Source organism: Hylobates moloch, unplaced genomic scaffold (genome assembly GCF_009828535.3).
Source record: "Hylobates moloch isolate HMO894 unplaced genomic scaffold, HMol_V3 SCAFFOLD_15, whole genome shotgun sequence".
NCBI classification, from domain to species: Eukaryota; Metazoa; Chordata; class Mammalia; order Primates; family Hylobatidae; genus Hylobates; species Hylobates moloch.
The window spans coordinates 32,450,830-32,475,673 of NW_026652290.1; the positions used below are offsets into that span (position 1 = coordinate 32,450,830).

General features: G+C 39.4%; 1 protein-coding gene across 4 annotated transcripts in view; it reads left to right on the forward strand.

Moving 5' to 3' along the window:
* Positions 1–2,264: 2,264 nt before the first annotated feature.
* Positions 2,265–24,844, forward strand: part of ZC3H8 (zinc finger CCCH-type containing 8) — a 48,830-nt gene continuing 26,250 nt past the window's right edge. For 3 of the 4 annotated variants that reach the window (XR_004252249.2, XM_032177284.2, XM_032177283.2), the window contains exons 1-6: positions 2,265–2,434; positions 7,064–7,145; positions 18,351–18,573; positions 20,169–20,302; positions 22,575–22,691; positions 23,439–23,550. Coding sequence is in view for 3 of the 4 variants with exons in the window: in XM_032177284.2 (XP_032033175.1) it covers positions 2,361–2,434; positions 7,064–7,145; positions 18,351–18,573; positions 20,169–20,302; positions 22,575–22,691; positions 23,439–23,550 (742 nt within the window). In the remaining variant the exon portion in view is untranslated. Of the gene's footprint in view, positions 2,435–7,063; positions 7,146–8,892; positions 9,283–18,350; positions 18,574–20,168; positions 20,303–22,574; positions 22,692–23,438; positions 23,551–24,844 lie in introns of those variants that run through there. The other variant, XM_058428685.1, reaches the window with a different exon arrangement.

Here is a 24,844-nt window from a genome sequence, read left to right on the forward strand (position 1 = left end):
GGATGGTCTCTATCTCTTGAACTCATGATCCACCGGCCTTGGCTTCCCAAAGTGCTGGGATTACAGGCATGAGCCACGACGCCTGGCCCCATCCACTGATTTTTTAAAATTTCAGTATTATATTTTTTATTTCTAGAAGTTCTACTTGGTTACTTCTCCCCAATTTCTCTATGACACTTTTTATAGTTGCTTTTTTATTAGTTAGATATTACTATATAGTAAACTACTTAAAAACTTAGTGGCTTAAAACAAGAACCATTTATTTAGCTCACAATTATGTGGGTTAGTAATTTGGACTGGGATCATCTGAGAGACTTCGGTTCTCTGCAGGACTCCATCATGTGTGTGCTCCGCTGTATGTTGCCTAGGAGGCTTTGCTTTTAGGGTTTTGCTAGCTGTTGACTGGATGTTTTTGCTCTCCTCCGTTGGCCTTATCTTCCACATGCCTCTCCCTTATCGTCAGCAGGGTAGCCTGAGCTTATTGTCCTGAAGAAGGCAGGCATATAAGAGACAGCAGACACATACAAAGCCTCTTGGGGCCTTGGGTTGGTATTGGCAGGCCACCTCTGCATTCTACTAGCTAAAACAAGCCATTCTATTAGGCAAAGTCAACTCAGATTAAAGAGGAGGTGAAATAGATCCTACCTCTTTGTGGGAGGAGCTGCAAAGTCACATTGCGAAGGACATGGATACAGGGAAGGTTGGAGAATTTGGGGCCATTTTTGGCATCAATCTAACACAAACATATGTAGCCTTTTATATAGTCTTTGTCTGAAAATGCTAGTGTCTGATGCCTTTGCAGGTCAGATGTTTTAGCTGCTTTTTACCTACCAATCTAATTTTCATTTGTGTCTGGTTATCTTTTGCTGTATGCTGGACGTTTTATATAAAAGTGTGTATGGTAACAATTTGAGTTCTATAATAATGCTTCCTGCTAAAGAGGGGGTAATTCTAGTTTTTATCTCCTTAATTCAATTTTTCCTCTCAATTTTTAGTAATGATTCATGTTCCATAGGTGATGGCCTATAATATAAACAACATGGGAAAGTAGAATTTCCCTGGGGAAGATGTCTGGCTTATAGTTCCCTTCACTAATCGGTAAAGGGATCCTGATTCATGCCAAGAATCAAACAATCCCTTCACTTACAGAAGCAAGTCAGGTTCTCTATCACTGGCCCAACCTAGGGTTTGAGGCTTCCTTTCTACTAGTCCCTTAAATGGCATTACATTGAGCAAAACTGAGCAATTCCCTGTTCTGCAACAGCATGCTCTATTTTCTTGCCTTCATACAATTCTCTCTACTTGCAATGCCCACTTCATCTTTTCCTACGGAAATATCTCAAGACCCAGCTCAAATACTCCCTTATCAAGAAGCCTTCTCAACTGGATGCAATTTTTTCCCTCTTCTGAATCCTCTTAGTATTTGGTACTTTTTAATGGACTTTTCTGTCTTGAGGTTACTTGTGTATTCATTTTAATTCCCATTCAATTGTAGAGACCCTACAAGTTACATTACCTGACTACACATCTGTTTATTCATTTCAAAAATGTGAATGGTAATAGAACATCTTTTACAGGGCTGTTGTGAGGATTAAGTTAGCTAACATATGAAACGCTATTTCTAAGGAATAGTAGTGGAGTGCTCAGATAAATGTTAGCTGTTACTACCATCTCTTAGAAATACTGTGATTTTGATGGAAGAGTTTTTACCAAGGTGAAAGCAGAATCCTAACAACTCATTTTAAAAATTCTGGGCTGGGGCTGGGCGCTGTGGCTCATGCCTGTAATCTCAGCACTTTGGAAGGCTGGGGCGGGCGGATCACGAGGTCAAGAGATCGAGACCATCCTGGCCAACATGGTGAAATCCCTTCTCTACTAAAAATACAAAAATTAGCTGGGCGTGGTGGCGGGCACCTGTAATCCTAGCTACTCAGGAGGCTGAAGCAGGAGACTTGCTTGAACCCGGGAGGCGGAGGTTGCAGTGAACCAAGATCACGCCACTGCACTCCAGCCTGGACGACAGAGCTAGACTCTGTCTTTAAATAAATAAATAAATTAATTAATTAAATTAAATAAATAAACAAAATTCTACTATCTGAGGTGATGGACAAAAAAGCTTACGGAAGGGCAACCACCGCGGCGCCTGCGCAGAGCCGAGGCGAAGGAGGCAGGGAGAGAGCGGGCTTGCCCAGAGTCGCGGAGGGCGGCGCAGCGCATGTGCGGGGCGGATGGGGCTGCGCGGGGCGGAGCCTGTGGCCCTGGCCGGGCTCCGAGTCCGTCTAGTCGCGTCCGGGTTGTTACTCTCTCGGGTTGTTACTCTGTAGCTTCCCGGCTCGCGAAAGGGAGGACCTGTCTGGGTCATGGATTTTGAGAATCTTTTCTCAAAACCCCCCAACCCGGCCCTCGGCAAAACGGCCACGGACTCTGACGAAAGGTGATCTCACATCTTTTCATCCTTTGAATGCAGGGGCTCAGCGGGACTCCGCCTCTTAGTTTCTTCTGGATTGGAGGCAGTCAGGGGCCACGTCCGGGCCGCGTCGCGAGGGCCCGTGGGGAGCACGTGGGCCGGCCGGGCGCCACCGTCTGACCTGTAGAGGTCGTGCGGGGTCCGGGTGGGAGCAGAAGCTGAACACGGGGCTCAGGCGTAGGCCGCCACGGCCGGGGCTGTCGAGAGCCTGGGCGGGGGAGCGGGGTGGAGGCGAGAAGGCTCCGGGATGCGCCCCTTTCTCTGCACAGCAGCGGGTTAGGAGCCCGCCTCTGTGGCCCCGTAGCGTCTGTCTTTACCATCGTTGCCTGTTTCCACGAGAACGTAAATTCCCAAAGGACACTGATTTGACCTTTTTCACTGGCACATGCTAGGCTGTTTTCTGTAGAAAGGATGAAACCACAAGTTTATTAAAAGATAAAGAATAGGGAATACTCTGCCATTAGTCCACTGATTTGCATGGAAAGACCCTAAAGACCTCAAGAAAGCAACAGACATCATTTGGACTTAATATTTCCATTAGATTGGAAAAGCAAGTGAGACTCTTGGTCAAATGGCCCTAATTTGTAGATTATATTTTTGGAGCAGTGTATAGTGATTTGAAATGCTAAAAACCACCATCTTTGTTCTTAAACCTACGTCTTTTATTTCCCTCAACTGAGATATGTTTCCAATTGTGATTGATTTTACCTCTCAATATTGCTCAGCTGTTCTCTATCTCAAATTTTACCTTAACTGATCATCCAGAGCTTTACCTTGTGCTTTACATGAAATAAATCATTTAATCCTCAAAACAAACTTAAAGAGAAGATGATGCTCTCCTCGTTTTACAGATGGGAAAACTGAGGCACGGAGAGGCTAAATAACCTGCCGAGATTGCACAGTGTAAGTGGAAGAGCTATGTCCAGGATCCATGATTTTACCACCAAGCTTCTCATGCAAAATGACTAAAATAAAATAAGGCCTATAATTGGAAAGAGACAAAGACACTAATTACTTGCAGATGATATAATTTACTAAGAAAAATAACTGGTACTAATTGATACATTAAAAAATCCATAAGAATTCATCACAAAAAAAGATAATAGCAACATGTAAAAATCCCAACAGCAGCTATCAGTTTCAAAGTGTATTGGACAAAAGCTCCATTCCCAAAAACTTGACTGCAATACATAAAAGACACTTGGAATTTTGCCAAAATGATGGGTGAAGGATGGTATGGAAGTATGGTGAGCTGTCCATATTATTTGCCCATTTTTCTCCTTTTTGGTCTTTTTCAAATTCTAGGATCTCTTATCTGCGAATACTTTACTCCCAATTGTAATTTGTCTTTGCCTATGGCATTATTTTTCAGTGTAAAAAGGAATGGGGATGTTGTGGTTTTGTTTTATGCAGTCAAATGAATCAGCCTTTTCTCATATGGTTTCTGTTTTTTTTTCCGAGTAATTTGTGATGGGAATACTTCTCATTCATTCAAAAAATCGTATTGAGCACCTGCTACGGCCTTGGGGATATGTAGTAAATGAAGAAGAGATGAAAATTTCTGTAGTAATGAATTTACATTATTAGGGGAAGGGGGAGACATACATGAATATATCATATTTTAGGTTGTACTAAATGCCCTGAGAAAATGAATGAAGGGTAAGGGGAAAATAAGTACTGGTGGGATGGCAGGGAGGAGTAGTTTTTTTGTTTTTGTTTTTTTTTGAGCAGAGTCTGGCTCTGTCCCCCAGGCTGGGGTACAGTGGCGCGATCTTGGCTCACTGCAAGCTCTGCCTCCCAGGTTCATACCATTCTCCTGCCTCAGCCTCCCGAGTAGCTGGGACTACAGGCGCCCGCCACCACGCCCGACTAATTTTTTTGTATTTTTAGTAGAGACGGGGTTTCACCGTGTTAGCCAGGATGGTCTCGATCTTCTGACCTTGTGACCTGCCTGCCTCAGCCTCCCAAAGTGCTGGGATTACAGGCGTGAGCCACCGCGCCCGGCCAGGAGGGTGTAGATATTTTAAGAAGGTAGATAAAGAAAGCCTCACTGATAACATTGGTAAGTTTTAAAAATCTGTGTAGGGACCTGAAGGAGGTGAGGGGGTTTCATAGTCTAGAGGGGTGGAGAGGAGTCTGTGTAAAGGTCCTCAGGGGGAGTGAGCTTTGTGTGATTGGGTTAGGGGAGCAAAGTTGCCAGAAGGACAGCTGGGGTGGAGTAAGAGGGACTTGGAAGTCTGCGAGGTATTGGGGTAGGGTTAGGGGAGCCCAATCATAGAGGAACTGGTAGGTGCCAAAATAAGGACTTTGGCTTTTACTTTGAATGAGACAAGAGACCATTGGAGGGTTTTTCAGCAGAGTGACATTTGAAATATTTTAGCAGGGTCATTCTAGTTGTGTTGCGAGTAGAATGTAAGGGTGCCAGAGCAGCTTGGATTGTTGTATTAGTGGCAAGAAGTGGTCAAACGTGGGTACGTTGAAGGTAGAATAAACTGGATTTCCTCAGAGATTGGATGGGGATGTGAGAGAGGAATCAAGATTGACTTTAAAGTTTTGGTAGGGATCTTGAGAGGGATGGCATTGCCGTTTTAGATAGCAAGAAGGATTAGGCTTCAGAGAGAAGAGCAAGAGTTCAGTGTTGGATGTTTTAAGATTACATATGTCTAGTAGATGTTCAGGTGGTTGTGTTGACTAGGAAGTTAGCTCTGTTTGGTTTTAAGAAGAGGGGTTTGGGTTGGAGACTTGGATATTGAAAATCAACTACGTACAGATGATATTCATAGTGATGATATAGAAAGGGATAGCCTGGAATGAGAATATAGATGAGAATATAGACAAAGAAGAGAAGAGGTGAGAACTAACTTTGAAAGCTGTGAAGATGAGGAACCAACAAAGGAGACTGAGAAGTAGTAGCTGTGGAAAGAAGAAACTAGAAGAGTCCACTATCTCTGAAGCTAAGTAAAGAACATGTTTTACAGAGAAGAGGTGGTCAACTCTGTCCTATCCTGCTCATAGGTCTAATATGGGTGCTGAGTATTGCAGACCTTAACAGTGAAAGCAGACATCTATTTAGAATGGGCAGTGTTGAATAACAGTGTGATTGTAGGGCACATACTTGGGAGCTTTGCCTGCCTGCTGGGGCTCAGATCTCAGCTCCATGTATTAGCTCTGTGACAAGTTACATATCCTTTCTGTGACTGTTTTCTCATCTGTAAAATGGGCTTTTAGTATGTATGTCATAACACTGTTGTTTGTGATAAGTGTTACGTGTATGGAGCGGCATCTGGCACACAGTAAGCATCATTCAAGTGTTGGCTGATGCTATTACTGCTATTGAGGTCATTATTGTCATTATTCCTCTGCCTAAGGAGAGGTTGCCTCCTACTCCATGAGATGATTCATTACTGGAAACTATAGCTATAAAGGTTCACAAGTATTGAGGTTTTTGGTTCTTGTAATGGTGGCTTCTGTAGCAGGCTCACAACTTAGTACCTCATCTGATGGATGTAACTCTGGAGCTCTGAGTCAGTGTAAACTGTTGAATTGGACAAAGCTGTAAAGCCTGAGCTCCTGTAACTTTGAAAGAACAGCCACAGAGCCACTGTTCACATTCTCCTTGTGCTGTCAGTGCTCTCCCTTTGTAACATGTTCTCTTGAGATGGGACACATTCCCCAATTCCTTGCCTTTATCTGGTGTGTAACTCATATTTTAATTCACAGCTTTTCCCAATCTTGTGTTCAGTAGTCACCACTTACTAAGACACTATTTTCTTCAGCTCCCTATATTTCTAGTATCAACCATTATTCAGATACATCTATACATTTTATTGGCTTCTTTGTTCACCAGTTTCTTATATTTCCCATCCCTCTTGGGTTCATATTTAGTTTTGCTGGAATATCCTCAAGTAATTGTCTCAGACTATTATATATATGCATGGTCAACTTCTCAGTCCTGTAAGTCTGAAGACAGTTTTTCTTTTTCATCTTTACACTTAAATGTGTTTGTCTCGCTCCTAATCTCAAAAGGCACTCTGCGTTCTGCCTAAAATACCCTTCTCTCTCACATTCCTCTTTCCTCTTTTTTGGCTAACTCATAAGTATCATTTAGGCTCTGAATGCCTCTGATCCCCAAGTCTGGGTTGTGTTCCATGTATATGCCCCCATACTTACCATACCATATTGAAATAGCTTTATTTTTTTCTCCCAAGGAGATAGAAAGCTCTCAGAAGACAGTGACAGGGTCTGTATTTTTTCATTGTTGTAGTCCAGGGCCTAAGGCCTGGAGCCTCGTACATAGTGGGTACTTAGTAGTTGTTGAATTAATGGAATGATGGATGAATGAATGATTTATGTAGCTGCTAATACTTGAACATTAAGGTTGTATAATCTAAAATTTTACAGGCTATTCATAAATATATATTGACATTTATTGGTCATCATAATTTTGTACATTTTCTGGAGTATTTGGTGTAGAATTTGAATTTGTAATTTCTTTGAGGGTAAGTTGAAGACAAGCCTAAGCAGTGAATTGTAACGCTGTGGTATGAACACTTCAGGTTGAAAAAACTCTTTTGTGTTTTGATATTTTTGCTACAGAATCGATGATGAAATAGATACAGAAGTAGAAGAAACACAAGAAGAGAAAATTAAACTGGAGTGCGAGCAAATTCCCAAAAAAGTAAGATTAAGTTGACAACTGTTTAAGTTGAAAACGCAGATTTTTTTTTCTCAGTTTCACATGGAACAACAAAAAAAGAAAAAACAGATAGAAATGGATATGAGAAATTAATGAAGGATCCTACTTGTCTCATTTTACCAGCATTTGGGACCCAGTTACTTATATCAAAGAAAACTGGTTATACTTTCTAAATAAATTATTATTTAATAACTTTATTGTCATTTAACATGACGTATTTTTAATAATTGCATTTATTTCAATTTTTGTTATTTCTGAAATGGACTGTAAACAGCTTCAAAAGCTTCTTTCAAGTTGGGTTAACATTTTTGAGGGTTATGATTTGTTAACTTAACCAACCTTAGTGATTTATAGCTTAAAGCCCATATTAGTTCATTAGGGCTGCCATAACAAGGTACCACAGACTGGGTGGCTTAAACAACAGAACTTGGCCGGGTGCAGTGGCTCATGCCTGTAGTCCCAGCACTTTGGGAGGCCAAGGTGGATGGATCACGAGGTCAGGAGTTCGAGACCAGCCTGGCCAATATGGTGAAACCCATCTCTACTAAAAATACAAAAAAATTTAGCCAGGCATGGTGGCACGCACCTGTAGTCCTAGCTACTAGGGAGGCTGAGGCAGAAGAATCACTTGAACCCAGGAGGCAGAGGTTGCAGTAAGCCAAAATCCTGCCACTGCACTGCAGCCTGGGCAACAAAGTGAGACTCTGTCTCAAAACAAAAACAAAAACAAAAAACCCAGAACTTTATTGTCTCAAGGTTCTGGAGGCTGGAGGTCCCAGCACAAGGTGTTGGCAGGGTTGGTTCCTTCTGAGGGCTGTGGGGAAGAATCTATTCATTCGTCTCTCCTAGCTCCTGATGGAGTGCTGGCAATCTTTTGTGATGGCTTGCAAAAGTATCATCCTGATTTCTGCCTTCATATTCACATGGTGTTCTCCCTGTATGCCTGTGTCTGAATTGTCTGAATTTCCTTTTTTTTGAGACAGAGTCTTTCTCTGTCACCCAGGTTGGAGTGCAGTGGCACAATCTCTGCTCACGGCAACCTCCTTCTGGACTCAAGCAATTCTCAGCTTCCCAAGTAGCTGGGATTACAGGTGTGCACCACCATGCCCAGCTAATTTTTATGTTTTTTGTAGAGACAAAACATACACGGGGTTTCGCCATGTTGCCCAGGCTGGTCTCGAACTCCTGGGGTCAAGCAATCTGACCGCCTCGGACTCCCAAAGTGCTAGGATTACAGGCCTGAGCCACTGTGCCTGGCTGAATTTTCCTTTTTTATAAGGAAATCAGTCACTGGACTAGGGCCCACCCTAATGACCTAATCTTAATTAATTACACTTGCAATGGCCCTATTTCCAAAAAAGGTCACATTCTGAGGTATTAGGGGTTAGAAGTTCATTATAAGAATTTTGGGAGGGTGCAGTTCAACCATAACAAACATAATGTCTATTCCTGTCTTGCCCTTCTTTTCTGTTTTTGAACATGGAGAAACCCCATCTCTACTAAAAATACAAAATTAGCCGGGCATGGTGGCAGGCACCTGTAATCCCAGCTACTCGGGAGGCTGAGGCAGGAGAATCGCTTAAACCCGGGAGGCAGAGGTTGCGGTGAGCCGATATCATGCCATTGCACTCCAACCTGGGCAACGAGCAAAATTACGTCTCAAAAAAAAAAAATTGAATTTTAACACACTGTAGAAGAATGGGTTAAATTGTCACTGAGACTTATAAGACAGAAATAGACTTTAATAGTATATCTTTTACTTAGCTTGCTTGCTTGCTTGCTTTTTCTTTTTCTTTCTTTTCTTTCTGTCTCTGTCACCCAGGCTGGAGTGTGGTAGCATGATCTTGGCTCACTGCAACCTCCTTCTCCCAGGTTCAAGCAATTTTCCCACCTCAGCCTCCCAAGTAGCTGGGACTACAGGCAGACGCCACCACACCTGGCTAATTGTTGTACTTTTAGCAGAGACAGGGTTTCACCATGTTGCCCAGGCTGATCTCAAACTCCAGAGCTCAAGTGATCTGCCAGCCTCAGCCTCCCGAAGTGCTGGGATTATAGGTGTGAGCCACCATGCCCAGCCTCCTTAGCTTTATAAAAGAATACAGGACAGATGATAAAGCAGGTACAGTATCTTCATCTTCTTGGAAGCCTCTCAGCTACCCAAGTAAGCAACTTCTTTTCCCCTTTGGGGCCTATGTGGGTTCCAAAGATAAGAGCCAAGGTTGACGACAAGAAATTGCAACTTCAGCTTCCCATAAGTTTTTTATACTGCTTAAGTCACATAGGCCTCAGTCTTTTTGCCCACTTTTAGCCCCTCCAGACTTTGTATTATATATTATAACCTTCCACAGCAGACAGGCAGAAACAACATTCTACAATTGTCTTATGTAGTTTCCACAAAACAGTACTGTGAGAAGATGGACTCCTAGGTTATTCTCAACCAGGCTTGCTTCAGTGCAGGCTCTTCACTCACAAGTATGTAAAAGGTTAATACATTATCAAATAAATATCACAGCTAATTAATTAATTAACTTATTTATTTTTGAGACAGAGTCTCACTCTGTTGCACAGTCTGCAGTAAAGTAGCAAAATCTTGGCTCACTGCAACTTCCACCTCCCAGGTTCAAGCAATTCTCCTGCCTCAGCCTCCCGAGTAGCTGGGATTACAGGTGCCTGGCACCCACCTTGCCTGGCTAATTTTTGTATTTTTAGTAGAGATGGATTTTTGCCATCTTGGCCAGGCTGGTCTCGAACTCCTGAGCTCAAGTGATTGGCCCGCCTCGGCCTCCCAAACTGCTGGGATTACAGGTGTGAGCCACCATGCCTGGCCATAGCTTATTTAAAAGAGAATACCCAGGTAAACACTTTGCAAGTTAAGAAAGAGCATGAGGGTTTGATTTCATACCACCACAATAAAACAAATATTGCAGTAAAGCTAGGCACAGGAATGTTTTGGTTTCCCAGTGCATATAAAAGTTACGTTTATACTATATGGTAGTCTGTTAGGTGTCCAATACCATTATATTTTAGAAAACAGTATATATCTTAATTAAAAATTCTTTGTAGCTAAAAAATGTGAACAGTCAGAGAGTCATCTTTTTGATGACAGAGGGTCTTGCCTCAGTGTTGATAGCTGCTGAGAGTGGTGATTGCTAAACATTGAGGTGGCTCTGGCAATTTCTTAAAATAGGACAGCAGTAAAGTTTGTCACCTCAATTGACTTCTCCTTTTACAAAAGATTTCTCTGTAGTATGTGATGCTGTTTGATACCATTTTACCCAGAGTAAAAATTTCAAAATTGGAGTCAATCGTCTCAACCCCTGCCACTCCTTTATCAACTAGGTTTATATAATATTCTAAATCTGTTGTCATTTCAACAATGTTCATAGCATCTTCACCAGAAATAGATTGCATCTCAAGAAACCACTTTGTTCACTCGTAAGAAGCAGCTCCTCATCTGTTCAAGTTTGATCATGAAGTTGCAGGAATTCAGTCACGTCTTCATTCTCCACTTCTAATTCTAGTTCTCTTGCTTTTCCACCACACCTGCAATTACTTCCTCTACTGAAGTCTTGAACTCCTCAAAGTCATCCCTGAGGGTTGCAATCACCTTCTTTCAAACTCCTGTTAATGTTGATATTTGACCTTCTGCCATGAATCACGAATGTTCTTAATGGCAGCTAAAATTGTGAATCCTTTCTAGGTTTTCAATTTACTCTGCCCAGATCCATCAGAGAAATCACTTTCTATGGCAACTATAACCTTAAAAAAGTGTATTTATTTCTTAAATAAGACTTGAAAGTCAATTATTCCTTGATCCATAAGCTGCAGAATGGTTGTTGTGTTTGTGGACATGAAAACATTCATCTCCATCAGAGCTCTTGGGTGACTGGGTGCATTGTCAATGAGCAGGAGTATTTTGAAAAGGATATTTTTTCTGAGCACTAGGTCTCAACAGTGGGCTTAAAATATTCAGTAAACCATGCTGTAAACAGATATACTGCCATCTAGGCTCTGTTGCTCCATATATAGAGCACAGGCAGAGTATATTTAGCATAATTCTTAAGGGCCCTAGAACTTTCAAATTGGTAAATGAGCATTGGTTTCAACTTAAAGTCACCAGCTGCGTTAGCTCCTAACAAGAGTTAGCCTATCTTTTTGAAGCCTTTTAAAGTATTTTATTTGTATAAATTTACGGGGTGCAAGTGCAATTTTGTTACATGCATAGATTGTAGTGGTGAGGTCAGGGTATTCTTTGAATTGAGGTATTGACTTCTCTCTAGTTATGAAAGTCCTAAGTGGCATCTTCTTCCAACAAAAGGCTGTTTCATTTACATTGAAAATCTGTTGTTTAGTGTGGCCACCTTTATCAATGATCTTAGCTAGATCTTCTGGATAATTTGCAGCTTTTACATCAGCACTTGTTGCTTCATCATGCACATTGCATTTTGAGATGGAGTCTTGCTCTGTCACCCAAGCTGGAGTGCATTGGCATTACCTTGGCTCACTGCATCCTCTGCCTCCTGGGTTCAAGCGATTCTCCTGCCTCAGCCTCCTGAGTAGCTGGGACTACAGGTGTGCACCATCACACCCGGCTAATTTTTGTATTTTTAATAGAGACAGGGTTTGACCATGTTGGCTAGGCTGGTCTTGAACCCCTGGCCTCAAGTGATCTGCCCGCCTCGGCCTCCCAAAGTGCTGGGATTATAAGCGTGAGCCACTGTGCCTGGCCTGTCATGCACTTTTATGTGATGGAGACATCGTCTATCCATAAACCTCAAGAACCAACCTCTGCTAACTTCAGGCTTTTCTTCTGCAGCTTCCTCACCTTTTTCCACCTTCATAGAATTGAAGAGAGTTAGGGCCTTGCCCTGGATTAGGCTTTGGCTTAAGGTAATGTTGTGACTGGTTTGATCTTCTATCCAGACCAATACAACTTCCTCTATATCAGCAATGAGGCTGTTTTGTGTTCATATCATTAGTGTGTTCACTGGAGTAGCACTTTTAATTTCCTTCAGGAACCTTCCCTTTGCATTCACAAGTTGGCTATTTGGCTTACGAGGCCTAGCTTTCAGCTTGTCTTGGCTTTTGACATGCCTTCCTAAGCTTAAATCATTTCTAGCTTTTGATTTCAATAGAGACATATGATTCTTCCTTTCCCTTGAACACTTAGAAGCCATTGTAGGGTTATTAATTAGTCTAATTTAAGTATCTTAGTGTCTCAGGGAATAGGGAAGCCTGAGGGGAGAGGGAGGGAGAGAGACAGGAGAATGGCTGGTTGGTGGAGCCGTCAGAACACATGCAACATTTATCGATTAAGTTCGCCATCTTATGTGGGCTTGGTTCATGGCACCCCCTCAAAAATTACAATAGTAACATCAAAGACCACTGATCACAGATCGCTATAACAGATACATTGCGAGAAGTACCAAAATGTGACACAGAGACACAGAGTGAACACATGCTTTTCAAAAAATGGTGCCAATAGACTTGTTCGATGCAGGGTTGCCACAGACCTTCAATTTGTAAAAGAAATGCGTTATTTGTGACACACAGTAAAATGAAGGACATTAAATAAGGTAGGCCTATAACTTTCTTTGTAGATATCTCACATCTTATATACCTTTTGTTATATTTATTGCTAAGTGTTTAATGAAACTATTGTGAATAATATTTTTTTAAGTATCATTTTCTAGCTGTTGGTTTCTCATTGGTTGGCATACACCCATCTGTAGGGATGCATGGAAGACAGATTTTTGAGTTCTTGTTAACATTTCTGAAAATATCTTGAATTTATCCTCATTGTTGATAGTTTGGCTGAAATAGAATTAAGTTTGAGGTTACTGCTCCATTGTCTTCTACTATCCAGTGTTACAAAGGTGAAATTTACCAATTTCATTCTAATATCTTTGTAAGTATCCTGTTTTGTCTGGAAGCTTTAAGGCTCTTCTCTTCGTTCTTGGCATTCTTAACTATGAGATTGTGAATCTTTTTTCATTCATTCTGCTTAGTGCTATTGTGGTGAGATTATTTGCTCATATCCTTTTATATGAGACATATCTCTTATTTTTTATCTTTTTTCTTTCTATCCCAAGGTATTTCCTCTGTTTCTATTTATCGTTATTTCATAAATTACAATTTAACTAAGATGTTATTCTTGTTTTGATAGCTTTCTAACATTGTTTTTGAATATATTTTTAATATTTGTGTATTTTTTAATTTTCAAGTTCTTTTTCTCAAATGATAGTTGCTTCTTCTGGATCTGTTTTTCAGTTATTTTCTTGCTTTTTTGTTATGTTCTGTAGATCAGGAATCAGTAAGCATTTTCTATAAAGGACAAGACAATAAGTATTTTAGGTTTTTAAGGCAAGAAGCAAAATCGAGGATGTTATTTAGGTACTTATAATGAAGGAGAGAAAACAAGTTTCCACAACACAGCCTTTGACTGATAGACTTCAGTACATAATAATAATTGTTTTTTAATACAATTCTAATGAGAAGAATGGGATTCTTCTTTGTGAGGTAATTATTTGCTTAACTGGGGTTCAAAGTTACTGTTCCTTATCAAAATTGATTGCAAAGATTCATCTGTTAAGCTGATATATAATAAGGCTTTATTTCATCTCTGAAAATGTCTTTTCACTACAGATGGATATTGCCAAATACTGATATCAGTTCACCAGAATATGATTTTAATTGAGCATATTCATTGCCTGGAAGACATTTATGGAACTTTATTCGATTCTTCTCTTAGATTTGTGTTTTAGCATGTTACTACATTGCAGATGAATCACTGCCAATCAAAGGTTAGGCGGAAGCTCCTCAGTTGCATAGTTAAATGGATTTTGAAGCACTTACTTTAAAGTCTGAAAAAACACTCTGGAACTGTTTGAGTATGCAAAATATATCTGCTGCAAATTAATGTAGGTATGGAGATCTTGTTCCTATTTTAACTTTGAACAGCACAGTGATACCGAGCAGTGTCAGTAACACCTGTGAACTCATTAAAAGCCAAGGAAAACCACTGGAAAGTATTTACCTGGTTTTAAATTGTCTGATGAAGCTCCAGTTTCCTCATATCTTTGAGCAGCTGTTCTTGCCAAAAGGCCACTTGTCTTAAGAACTTTATTTTCTCTGGACAGAGTTCTTTAACTGCTGTAATCAATCATGATTTAATTAACTCACTATAAGCTTTCTTTGGCTACAAATGAAACTTACTTTGATTATAGCTTTGTTTTTGTTTTATTTTTGGAAAGAAAGAAATCTGTGGATGTGATCATTTATTTTAAATTGTCTAATTTTTTTTAAAACTTAATTTTAATCAGAAGAGAGCTGGAGTAAATTTTTCTAATTTTTCTGTTACTCTCATGAGTTGGGAATATTGTGATGAATGCTTAATACTGTAATGTCAACATACATTGTTTTCTTTTAGCACTACTGTAGTATTGTTACATAATAACCACAGTGATTTGCCATCTGACTTGACAGTATAATAATCCACAATTCACTGTGCCTTTAAATACTTGACATTTGAAGTCTGCTTTTTGTGTTTTGATGTGGTAAGTATGCTCTGGAAATAAAAAAAATTAAATGGCATGCGGTACTCTATGAAGCACTCAAAATGTTGTCAATTTATAACAGCATCTCTGCAAAGTGATGAGAATGCCATGAAGGTCTCTTGCAGCTACTCAGCTCTGCTGTTGTAGCAAAGAAGCAGGCCATACAATATATAAATGAATGAGTGTGCCTATGTTCCAATAAAATTGTATTTATGGACTCTGAAATTTGAATTTTATATAGTTTTCAAGTGTCATGAAATATTCTTTTGATTTCTTTTGTTTCAACCATGAAAAAATATGTAAAGTTCATTCTTAGCTTGTGGGTGCTTACAAACACAGGTGGCAGAGTGGATTTTGCCCTTGGGTTGTAGTTCACTGACTCCAGCTCTAGATTTTTGTCACATGCTTTTGTATTCCTTTGTTGTCCATTCATTTAAGAAAAGCCCAGAGAGTTAATAGATGTCCTCTGCTGATGTGTTGGTAAGTCTGTGTCTCTAAAGGCCTTTTCTCTAAATAGGAAGCCTGACGGGGTGGTGAGTGAGTAGGCTGTGTGGATAGGAGGTTTCCCAGCAGTGTAACAGTTCTCAGCCCACTTTGTGCCATGCATCCCCTTTAGCAGTCTGGTGAAGCCTATGGACCCCTTTTCAAGTTTTTTAAGTGTATAAAATAAAATGTCTGATTACAAAGGAAATTGATTTGATTGAAATACCGTTTATCAAAATATTAAGAAACAAATGCTATAGAGTAATATGTTCTTTATTACTTTATCACTGAATATTAAGACCTAGCAGAGCAGTTAGTCTGATTCTAATTTTGCAGTGGTCATGAACATAAAAGATATTTTGAGATCTGCAGCAACTATAATGTGATACATGAAAATATCTGTGATTTGTATTAGTGACAGTCACAGGCACTGCTGATACTGCTATATTTTGTTTCCTATGTTCAAAACAGAATAACATATTTGAACATACTTCCTTTGTTCAAATACCAAATGTCAATTTGGAGGTTGATGAAAATAATATGTGGTTTTCTTCTCATGCAAGTTCACTGACTTTTCTGAATTCAATCCATAGGCCCTTGAGGGGGGTCTCTGGACAGCAGGGTGAGAACCCCTGCTTTATGGTGAGTAGGATGGAGTATTTTTCTAGTAGGGGTTGCTCCCAAATGCCAGCCCGTGGAAGATTTAGTACCTCTATGTGGGTGGTTGTAGTACCCACATCTTAGCTTTTACCAGACATTCTATTCTATTTCTTTGGATAACAGCCTTCTCTTTTTTTTCCTAGGGAAAGTACCTGGGTGATTGTGTTCTGGAGAGGGAGAGGGCAGAGAGAATTTGTTATAACAGCTTTGTCTGTTTTATGTAGAATTTTAATTCATTCTCATTTATAGCCCCATTCTCACACTGTACCTAAGCCCACCCTTTAGAGCATAACTTCCTTTTTGTCTATCAGAAATTTGACTCTTAATTCCTGATGAATACACTTCATGCCTTCTATACACACACACACAAAACACAACACACACTCACACACACACAGAGACACTGTTACCTGTACTTTAATTTTGGAGGTTTCTGGAGGCCATACTAGTTCAGTAAACCATCTTGAATAAAAAAAGTTATTTAGACTCTATTACAAACGGAGAAAGGGGTTGTAATCATGTTCGTATACTTTTTAAATTATACAAAAAAACAACAAACTGAAGCAATGAGTTTATAGCTAGCTAAGTGAAGAAAAGTATTCGATTATTTGTATTTTATATGTTTCAGTGCCCTCTGAAAAGAATCATTAGTAATATTCATCCCTACTGTATTAATAAAACAGCACAATTGATGATTGTCCTGGCTTTATTAATGTTGCCAGATTGTTTCATGTCTTCATTTAATATAAGTCCGACGTATTATTACTTGTCGTAAAAGGAGTCTGCTTCAATACTGTAGGCCCATGTGTTTTGTGCAGGCAGAAGGAACTTAATCACTCATTTGGATCATTTTAATATTTTGATTCAGATGCACTGAAGAAAATCTCACCTCTATGTATTTGATTAAGCTAAACTTCCTAGGAGCTGCTGCATACCGAATAATCTTTTTGGTTCCCCCATGTCTACTAAATAAAATTAAAGTCCAAAACCAAGGTAAACATAATCTATCACAGGAGTCGGCCAACCTTTTCATAAAGGATCAGTTAGTGAATCTTTTCACCTTTGTAGGCCATGTTGTCTCTGTCACAAGTAAGACAATATGTAAATGAATGGATGTAATTGGTGTTACAGTAAAACTGTATTTCAGAAACAGGTGGTGAAGCTGAAAGTTTGCCAACCCCTGATCTATCGGTCCAGAAGTTATATTTACAAGTTTATTCTATGGTGTTAGTGGGAAAAAGGCACTCTTTCTTGAAGACCTAGAGACAAGAAGTTTGGTGGCCTGAAGATATTAGATTGGTTGGTAGTCTTGTCTGGTGTAGTGAAGATAAGGTATAATTGAGGCCATTGTCAGATCAAGAAACTTCCTCAGCTTGTTTGGATTCTTTAAGCAGAGAGCAAGTTCATTTTCTAGGCTTATAATCAATCCTCTGGTGGAACAACTCCTAACTTTGAAGTTAACCATCAGAAGTAAACTGTTGGCGGGCATGGTGGCTCATGGCTATAATCCCAGCACTTTGGGAGGCCGAGGCAGGTGGATCACTTGAGGTCAGCAGTTCGAGACCAGCCTGGCCAATATGGTGAAACCCCATCTATACCAAAAATACCAAAAATGATAGGCATGCCATTTCTTCCTGACATCAGAATAGGAGCCCTTTGATACTTGATCATTTTTTAAAAATAAACTTTCTGATTAAAATGTGCCATACATACTAATTATAATTATACCGTTTAATATACCTGTGTCACCAACTGTAGACACACGTGTAACCAATACCTGAAAAATTTTTATGCAGAAATTGCTTTAAGTCATCTGCTGTGATCAGCTTGGGCCCCTCTAGGTTTAGCTCCCATACCTGGGTTCTTCACCCTTGCCTTGGGCACTTGCAACAACAGAGTTAGGAAACTCTTTCTGAAAGTAAAGTTAACTCAGTTACAGAGAATAGGGTAGTTCTTTATTCCTTGTCATCATTGCTGCTACCACTCCTGCGAGTTACAGGAGAAAGACTAGGCTTTGGTAGCTTAGATGTATCTTAAGTGTAAGTGGGTTTTCATATGGACTATTACAGTTTACTTGGTGTTTTTAAATGTCTTCAATAATTTATCATTTTGTAAATTATTGAAGATATTTAAAGTACTGTCAATGCAAAGGCAGAAATGTAATGTGTGAACTGTAATACTGTAATCCTCTCATATCAAATAATTAAGATTTAGGGGTGTAGACTTTTAATTCAGTCAAAGGCATACAATGTACAAATTTAGAATCTTCCCTCAAATCATCTTTAAGGATAGATAAGTCATAGTGGTTTGTTAGTTTAATTCTGGAAATTTTCAAATATATGAGTGGAGAGAATAGTATATGAACCCCATGTACCTGTTACCCAACTTCAACAATGACCAGTTTATAGCCAATCTTGTTTCTTCTGTATCGCCAGATTGTTTTGAATCATGCTAGGTTTTTAAAATTGAAGTTTTAATTTTTACTTAGTTTAGACACTTTGGAAACTCTGCAATATCACCAAAAAGTTCGCTGCGTAGAAAATCAAGAAGTAAGGACTATGATGTATATAGTGATAATGATATCTGCAGTCAGGAATCAGAAGATAATTTTGCCAAAGAGCTTCAACAGTACATACAAGCCAGAGAAATGGCAAATGCTGCTCAACCTGAAGAATCTACAAAGAAAGAACAAGTAAAAGATACCCCACAGGGTAAGAGTCAAACTATTTTATCATTTAAAGTTTATGTAGAGAAGCAGTCACAGTTGTCCATATATGGACAGAGGATTTTTCCTTGCACTTTATCTCATGGTAAGACTATGGTTTTCATGGATATTTATACCAGACATGAGCTTGCATGGCCAGAGACCCCATCTGAGACCTGGCCAGTTGGTGCATTAAATGCTCAGTTTGTAGGGGGAGCTGGAGGATGGAGATGGGTTATCAAAGGCCATGACTATTTCTAAAGGGAGAATGCTAAAGCCCTGGCCTCTGCATGTATGAAGGATAGGATGTGCCTGTTTGTATTGCTGTCATTTAAAGAGGAATTGACTGGAATGGTTGTATGTCAGACTGTAACTCAGAAATATATTCTTCTAGATTACTAAAATGAGATTTAGCCATAAATATGAGGGCAGATGGCAATTATAAATGAAATTTTTGGCCAGGCACGGTGGCTCACGCCTGTAATCCCAGCACTTTGGAAGGCCAAGGCCGGCGGATCACTTGAGGTCAGGAGTTCGAGACCAGCCTGGCCAACTTGGTGAAACCTAAAAATAAAAAAAGTATCAGTATGGTGGCACACGCCTGTAATCCCAGCTACCCTGGAGGCTGAGGCACAAGAATCACTTGAGCCTAGGAGGCAGAGGTTGCAGTGAGCCAAGATTGCACAGTGCACTCCAACCTGGACAACAGAGCAAGACTCTGTCTCAAAAAAAAAAATTAAAATTTTAATGCTGTCATTTTTTTGTTGCTTTCTTTTCTTAAAATGGATCTGTATTGCTTGAGCCCAGGAGTTCGAGGCTCCAGTAAACTATGATTATGCCATTGCAGGATGGAGGATAGATAAATAAATAAAAACTTGATCTATATAAAATGTTTTCAGTGAAAAATCTGACAGTAATATATGAGGTCATTTTAAACACTTAAAGCTTTTACTGTTACAGTTCCTAATTAGATCCATCATACTCTGAACGCTTCAAAAGGATCTGCCTTAGAGCTTGTAAGACTGATTTTATTATCTTGCTTTTTTCTTGACAATGCCTTATATATTTTTAAAAACAATGAATGGAGAATCCAGGATGTATTATCATAATTCTCTTTTTGGTCCCGTAGTCCCAGAGCTTCTAGAAAAACTGATCAATATCATGCCAGTTTTCACTTATTGAGCCTTAGAGAACTTTCCTCAATTATTGTAAATCATACTTTATTTTTCCGTTTGTTTTGAGACAGGTTCTCACTCTGTTGCCCAGGCTGGATTGCAGTGGTGCAGTCATAGCTCACTGTAACCTTGAACTCCTTGGCTCAAGCAATCCTCCTGCCTTAGCCTATAGTCCCAGACTAGCTGGACTACAGGTGTGCACCACCATACCCAGCTACGTTTTTGTAGAGACAAGATCTCTAGGCTGTCTAGGCTGGCCTTGAATGCTTAGACTGGCCTTGAACTCCTAGCCTTGAGCAGTCCTCCTGCCTCAGCCTCCCAAAGAGCTGTGATTACAGACATGAGCCACTGCACCCAGCCCCGTACTTCTTAAAAGTAAACTGCTATTGTAACTTTGTCATTTTTTAAATTAATTTTTTGTTTTTAGCTGCTAAACAAAAAAATAAAAATCTTAAAGCTGGTCACAAGAATGGCAAACAGAAGAAAATGAAGCGAAAATGGCCTGGCACTGGAAACAAAGGATCAAATGCTTTGCTGAGGAACAGTGGCTCACAGGAAGAGGTATAAGAACATATGCTTCTAGGAATACCTGACCCCTGCATGCTTTTGGACTTGATCTTATACTTCAGTGACAAGAAGTGCTATGTGATATGGAGAGGTGGAAGCATCCCACAGAATCAGTTTTCGGATGAAGATGTCCTTTTACTATCACTGGGTTCTCCGTGTTTCTTATCGCAGCTTTCTTTTTCTCACTAATTAGCTGCCAGCACCACTTTTAAGCCTTAGTCTTCTCACTGTTGTTCCTGAATATATGCACACAAACTCCTTGATTTTTATTATTAATATTTTTATTTATTTATTTATTTTTGAGACGGAGTCTCACCTTGTAACCCAGGCTGGTGCGATCTTGGCTCACTACAACCTCTGCCTCCTGGGTTCAAGCGATTCTTCTGCCTCAGCCTCCTGAGTAGCTGGGACGACAGGTGTGTGCCACCACACCTGGCTAATTTTTGTATTTTTAGTAGAGACAGGGTTTTGCCATGTTGGCCAGGCTGGTCTTGAACTTCTGACCTCAGGTGATCCACTTGCCTCGGCTCCCACAACCCACCACCTCCCTAAGTGCTGGGATTACAGGCATGAGCCACTGTGCCCGGCCGCTCCTTGATTTTTTTTTTTTTTTTTTTAGTGTTATACTATCAGTGACTCTGGAAAAATGGGAAGCCCAGAGAAGATCAAATAGTCATGAGGCATTTCAAAGGCCACTGAGTCTACAAATTTTTTACTACTAAAGTCCCTCATCCTGGCTCCCTCTGGAAATTAAAAATCGGTATTTCTGAGCATTGGCCTTACCAAATCTCCCCACTCCCCACCTTCCTGTATTTTGATTTTGGTTTTTAGAAGTTCCTTTTCGTTGGTCTGTAGATGTAAGCAGGGTAGAATAATAAGTGCCTCTTCTGGATTCCACTTTTCTGAGGGCTTTTAACTGGATGGCAACTTTTTTTATTAGGCTTGGTCATGGGGACAAGGGTAAGGGGTGGTAAAATATTAGAAATGCCAAATATTCTAGATTGAAAGACATTTATATACAGTCTGTCCCCTGCCTCCATATTTTATGAAGGAGGAATCTGAAGCCCTATGGTTCAGATAACTACCCATAGTCACACAGGGCCAAGCCAGGACTAGGATTTTGTTTCTCAACCCCCTGTCAATATTCTCTTTGATGTGATTTACATGGCTCAAATGATTATTCAACCAAAGCTGACAGCCCTTCTACACAAGGAAGAAATTGTAAACATACATAGTAGAATTTAATAATGTTACTAAATAAAACAAAAGATTTAAACTGGCAGATATTTATAAGACATAAATTTGATGGTGCCAAGTGGAAATTTGACATTATTATAAATGACTGTACACTCAGCTCCCTTGTTTGTACATACTGTATTCCTAAAACTGTATTCAAAAATTTGGTATACAGAAGCTGTAAGCTGTAGCATAAGTTAACATGTAAAAAGTACCTTATGTTTCTGAAGAGCTTAAATGTATTATAAGATTTTCTTCCTTTTTTTAATATAAAAATCTCCTTTTATACCTTTATCACCATCTTTGATCAACTCACACCAGTGAGCATCTCATTGAAATTATAGATTCCACTGCTTTTGGTTCACTCTGATTTCCAACTTTGTCTCTATTGCTCTAAAGATCTTTGTTCTTAGACTTCATTTTTTAATCATAAATACTATCACTTTCATTTAAATTTTTTTTTTTCCTCCCTGAGATGGAGTCTCGTTCTGTTGTCCAGGCTGGAGTGCAGTGGTGCAATCTTGGCTCACTGCAACCTCTGCCTCCTGGGTTCAAGCGATTCTCCTGCCTCAGCCTCCAGAGTAGCTGGGATTACAGGCGCACACCACCACTCCCAGCTAATTTTTGTATTTTAGTAGAGATGAGGTTTCACTATGTTGGCCAGGCTGGTCTCGAACTCCTGACCTCAAGTGGTCCACCCGCCTCAGCCTCCCAAAGTGCTGGGATTACAGGCGTGAGCCACTGTGTCTGGCCCATTTAAAAAATTTTTTTCATTCATTTTTACAAAATAAAGGCAATGTATAATATTCAAATCAATACAAACACTAATATTCAATGATGGAATGCTGTTGAAACTGACAAAACATTCATTTTTAACCTGGTGTACAGAAATCCAAGTTTTACATATGAAGGCCAATTTAGAAGAGTCACCTTTAAGGCTTTGAAGTTGGTTTAAACAATTTTGTGCAACATAATAAAATATTTAATTTTCTGTTTCTTACATTTAGTTTTTTTGTTTTTGTTTTTAAAGGATGGTAAACCTAAAGAGAAGCAGCAGCATTTGAGTCAGGCATTCATCAACCAACATACAGTGGAACGCAAGGGAAAACATATTTGTAAATATTTTCTTGAAAGGAAATGTATTAAGGTATAAAAATGTGTAAGCAAAAATCTACTAAAATGTAAAACTGCTCTTTCTGTTTGATACTCTTTTAATTCATACCTTTAGGTTTTTAAAGCTGTTTCATTCTGGAAAAAATTCAGTTAGAAAATTTTAGTGAAGTATTCTTTTATGTTTAAAAAAGTAGACAGGCCTGTAATCCCAGCAGTTTGGGAGGCTGACGCGGGTGGATCACCTGAGTCAGATAATTTTTATTTATTTATTTATTTATTTTTTTGAGATGGAGTCTCACTCTGTCGCCTGGGCTGGAGTGCAGTGGCGCAATCTCAGCTTACTACAAGCTCCACCTCCCGGGTTCACGCCATTCTCCTGCCTCAGCCTCCCAAGTAGCTGGGACTACAGACGCTAGCCACCACACCCGGCTAATTTTTTTGTATTGTTAGTAGGGACGGGGTTTCACCATGTTAGCCAGGATGGTCTTGATCTTCTGACCTCATGATCCACCCACCTCGGCCTCCCAAAGTGCTGGGATTACAGGCGTGAGCCACTGATAATTTTAAAAAATGCTTTATTTTTAAAAATGTTTGGGACTTAAGTAGATTTTAAGCAGATATATGTGATGTGGTTATAATTTATTAACAATTAGAATTTGCTACCTCTAAGACTTTGGTTCTTTCTGGAATCATTTGCTTATTTAAAGTTTAGTAGGAATTAAATCGTAATGACTTGACTATGAGAAATAATGGCTTTTCCTTGCTCCTTCTTTTGGCCTAGGGAGACCAGTGTAAATTTGATCATGATGCAGAGATAGAGAAGAAAAAGGAAATGTGTAAGTTTTATGTACAAGGATATTGTACCAGAGGTGAAAACTGTCTGTATTTGCATAATATCCTTTATCACAAGCTATGGTGACTTTATTATTTATAAATATGTACATGAACATTTTAAATGTGCAAAATTTTTAATGAAACCAGTGTTTTAGCTATACCAAAATGATATTATCCAAGCCCAACTTAGTATCAAAGTGATTAAATTGTACATGGATTTTTTCATAAGCAAGAAAAGAGGAATTCTTTAGAAAATCTCTCAAATGATGATTCTTTCTGCTCAACCTGGGTGGTATAGAGGGTCCATGAGACCTCTTCAAATCCCAGAAAGACTTATCACAATTTCTACTGTGACACTGACTAATTGAATCTATATTCAAATAGGCTTCTTCATAAAAAGGCAGGGATTACATAATTTGGGAGTACCTGTTTTCCGTGTATTCTGTACTATGTGGAAATTAATCATCCCTTAATTTGCAGAATAGCCTTAGCTGTTCAGTGCAAATGGCACAGACAAGTTGTAAAAACATGGAACATAAACATTTTAGGTTAATAGCACCTTTAGTCATCACAAAAAATTTTTTTTCTTCAGGCATTCAATATAAGAAGTATCAAATTGTAATTTGAGGATTGTTTTCCTAGAAAACAATATTGAAGTTATATAAATTTATTCTGTTGTAAACAAGTCTAATGTACAAAGGATCCAGATTTGTAAGATATGTTGTTGTTGACTTTGATTCCTCCACCCCCAAAGGAATGCTTTAAAAATGATCACATTTATCAAGGTATTTAAAATATATACCCCTTTCATATATGAAACATGCCTGTACTCTATTATAAGAATGGATGTGAAGGAAAAAAATGTCCTGTGATAGCCAATAAACTTGATTTATGTACGTAGTCTTTCTAAAATTAGATTTTTTAATGTATTCCAGTTAATTTATTATCTCATACTTTAAATAGAGAAATCCAGTTTCTACTAGTAGGAAAGGTCTTTTTCTTTCTTTTTTTTTTTTTTTTTTTTTTCAGACATTATCTTGCTCTGTTGCCCAGGCTGGAGTGCAGTGACACAGTCTTGGTTCACTGCAACCTCCGCCTCCCAGGTTCAAATGATTCTGGTGCCTTAGCCTCCTGAGTAGCTGGGATTACAGGCATGCCTGCACCACCATGCCCAGCTAATTTTTTTGTATTTTTAGTAGAGGCAAGGTTTTGCCATGTTGGCTAGGTTGGTCTTGAACTCCTGGCCTCAAGTGATCTGCCCACCTCAGCCTCCTAAAGTGCTGGGATTACAGGCATGAGCCACTGCGCCTGGCCACAAAGGTCTTTATTTAGGAAAAATAAAGTCATTAAGTT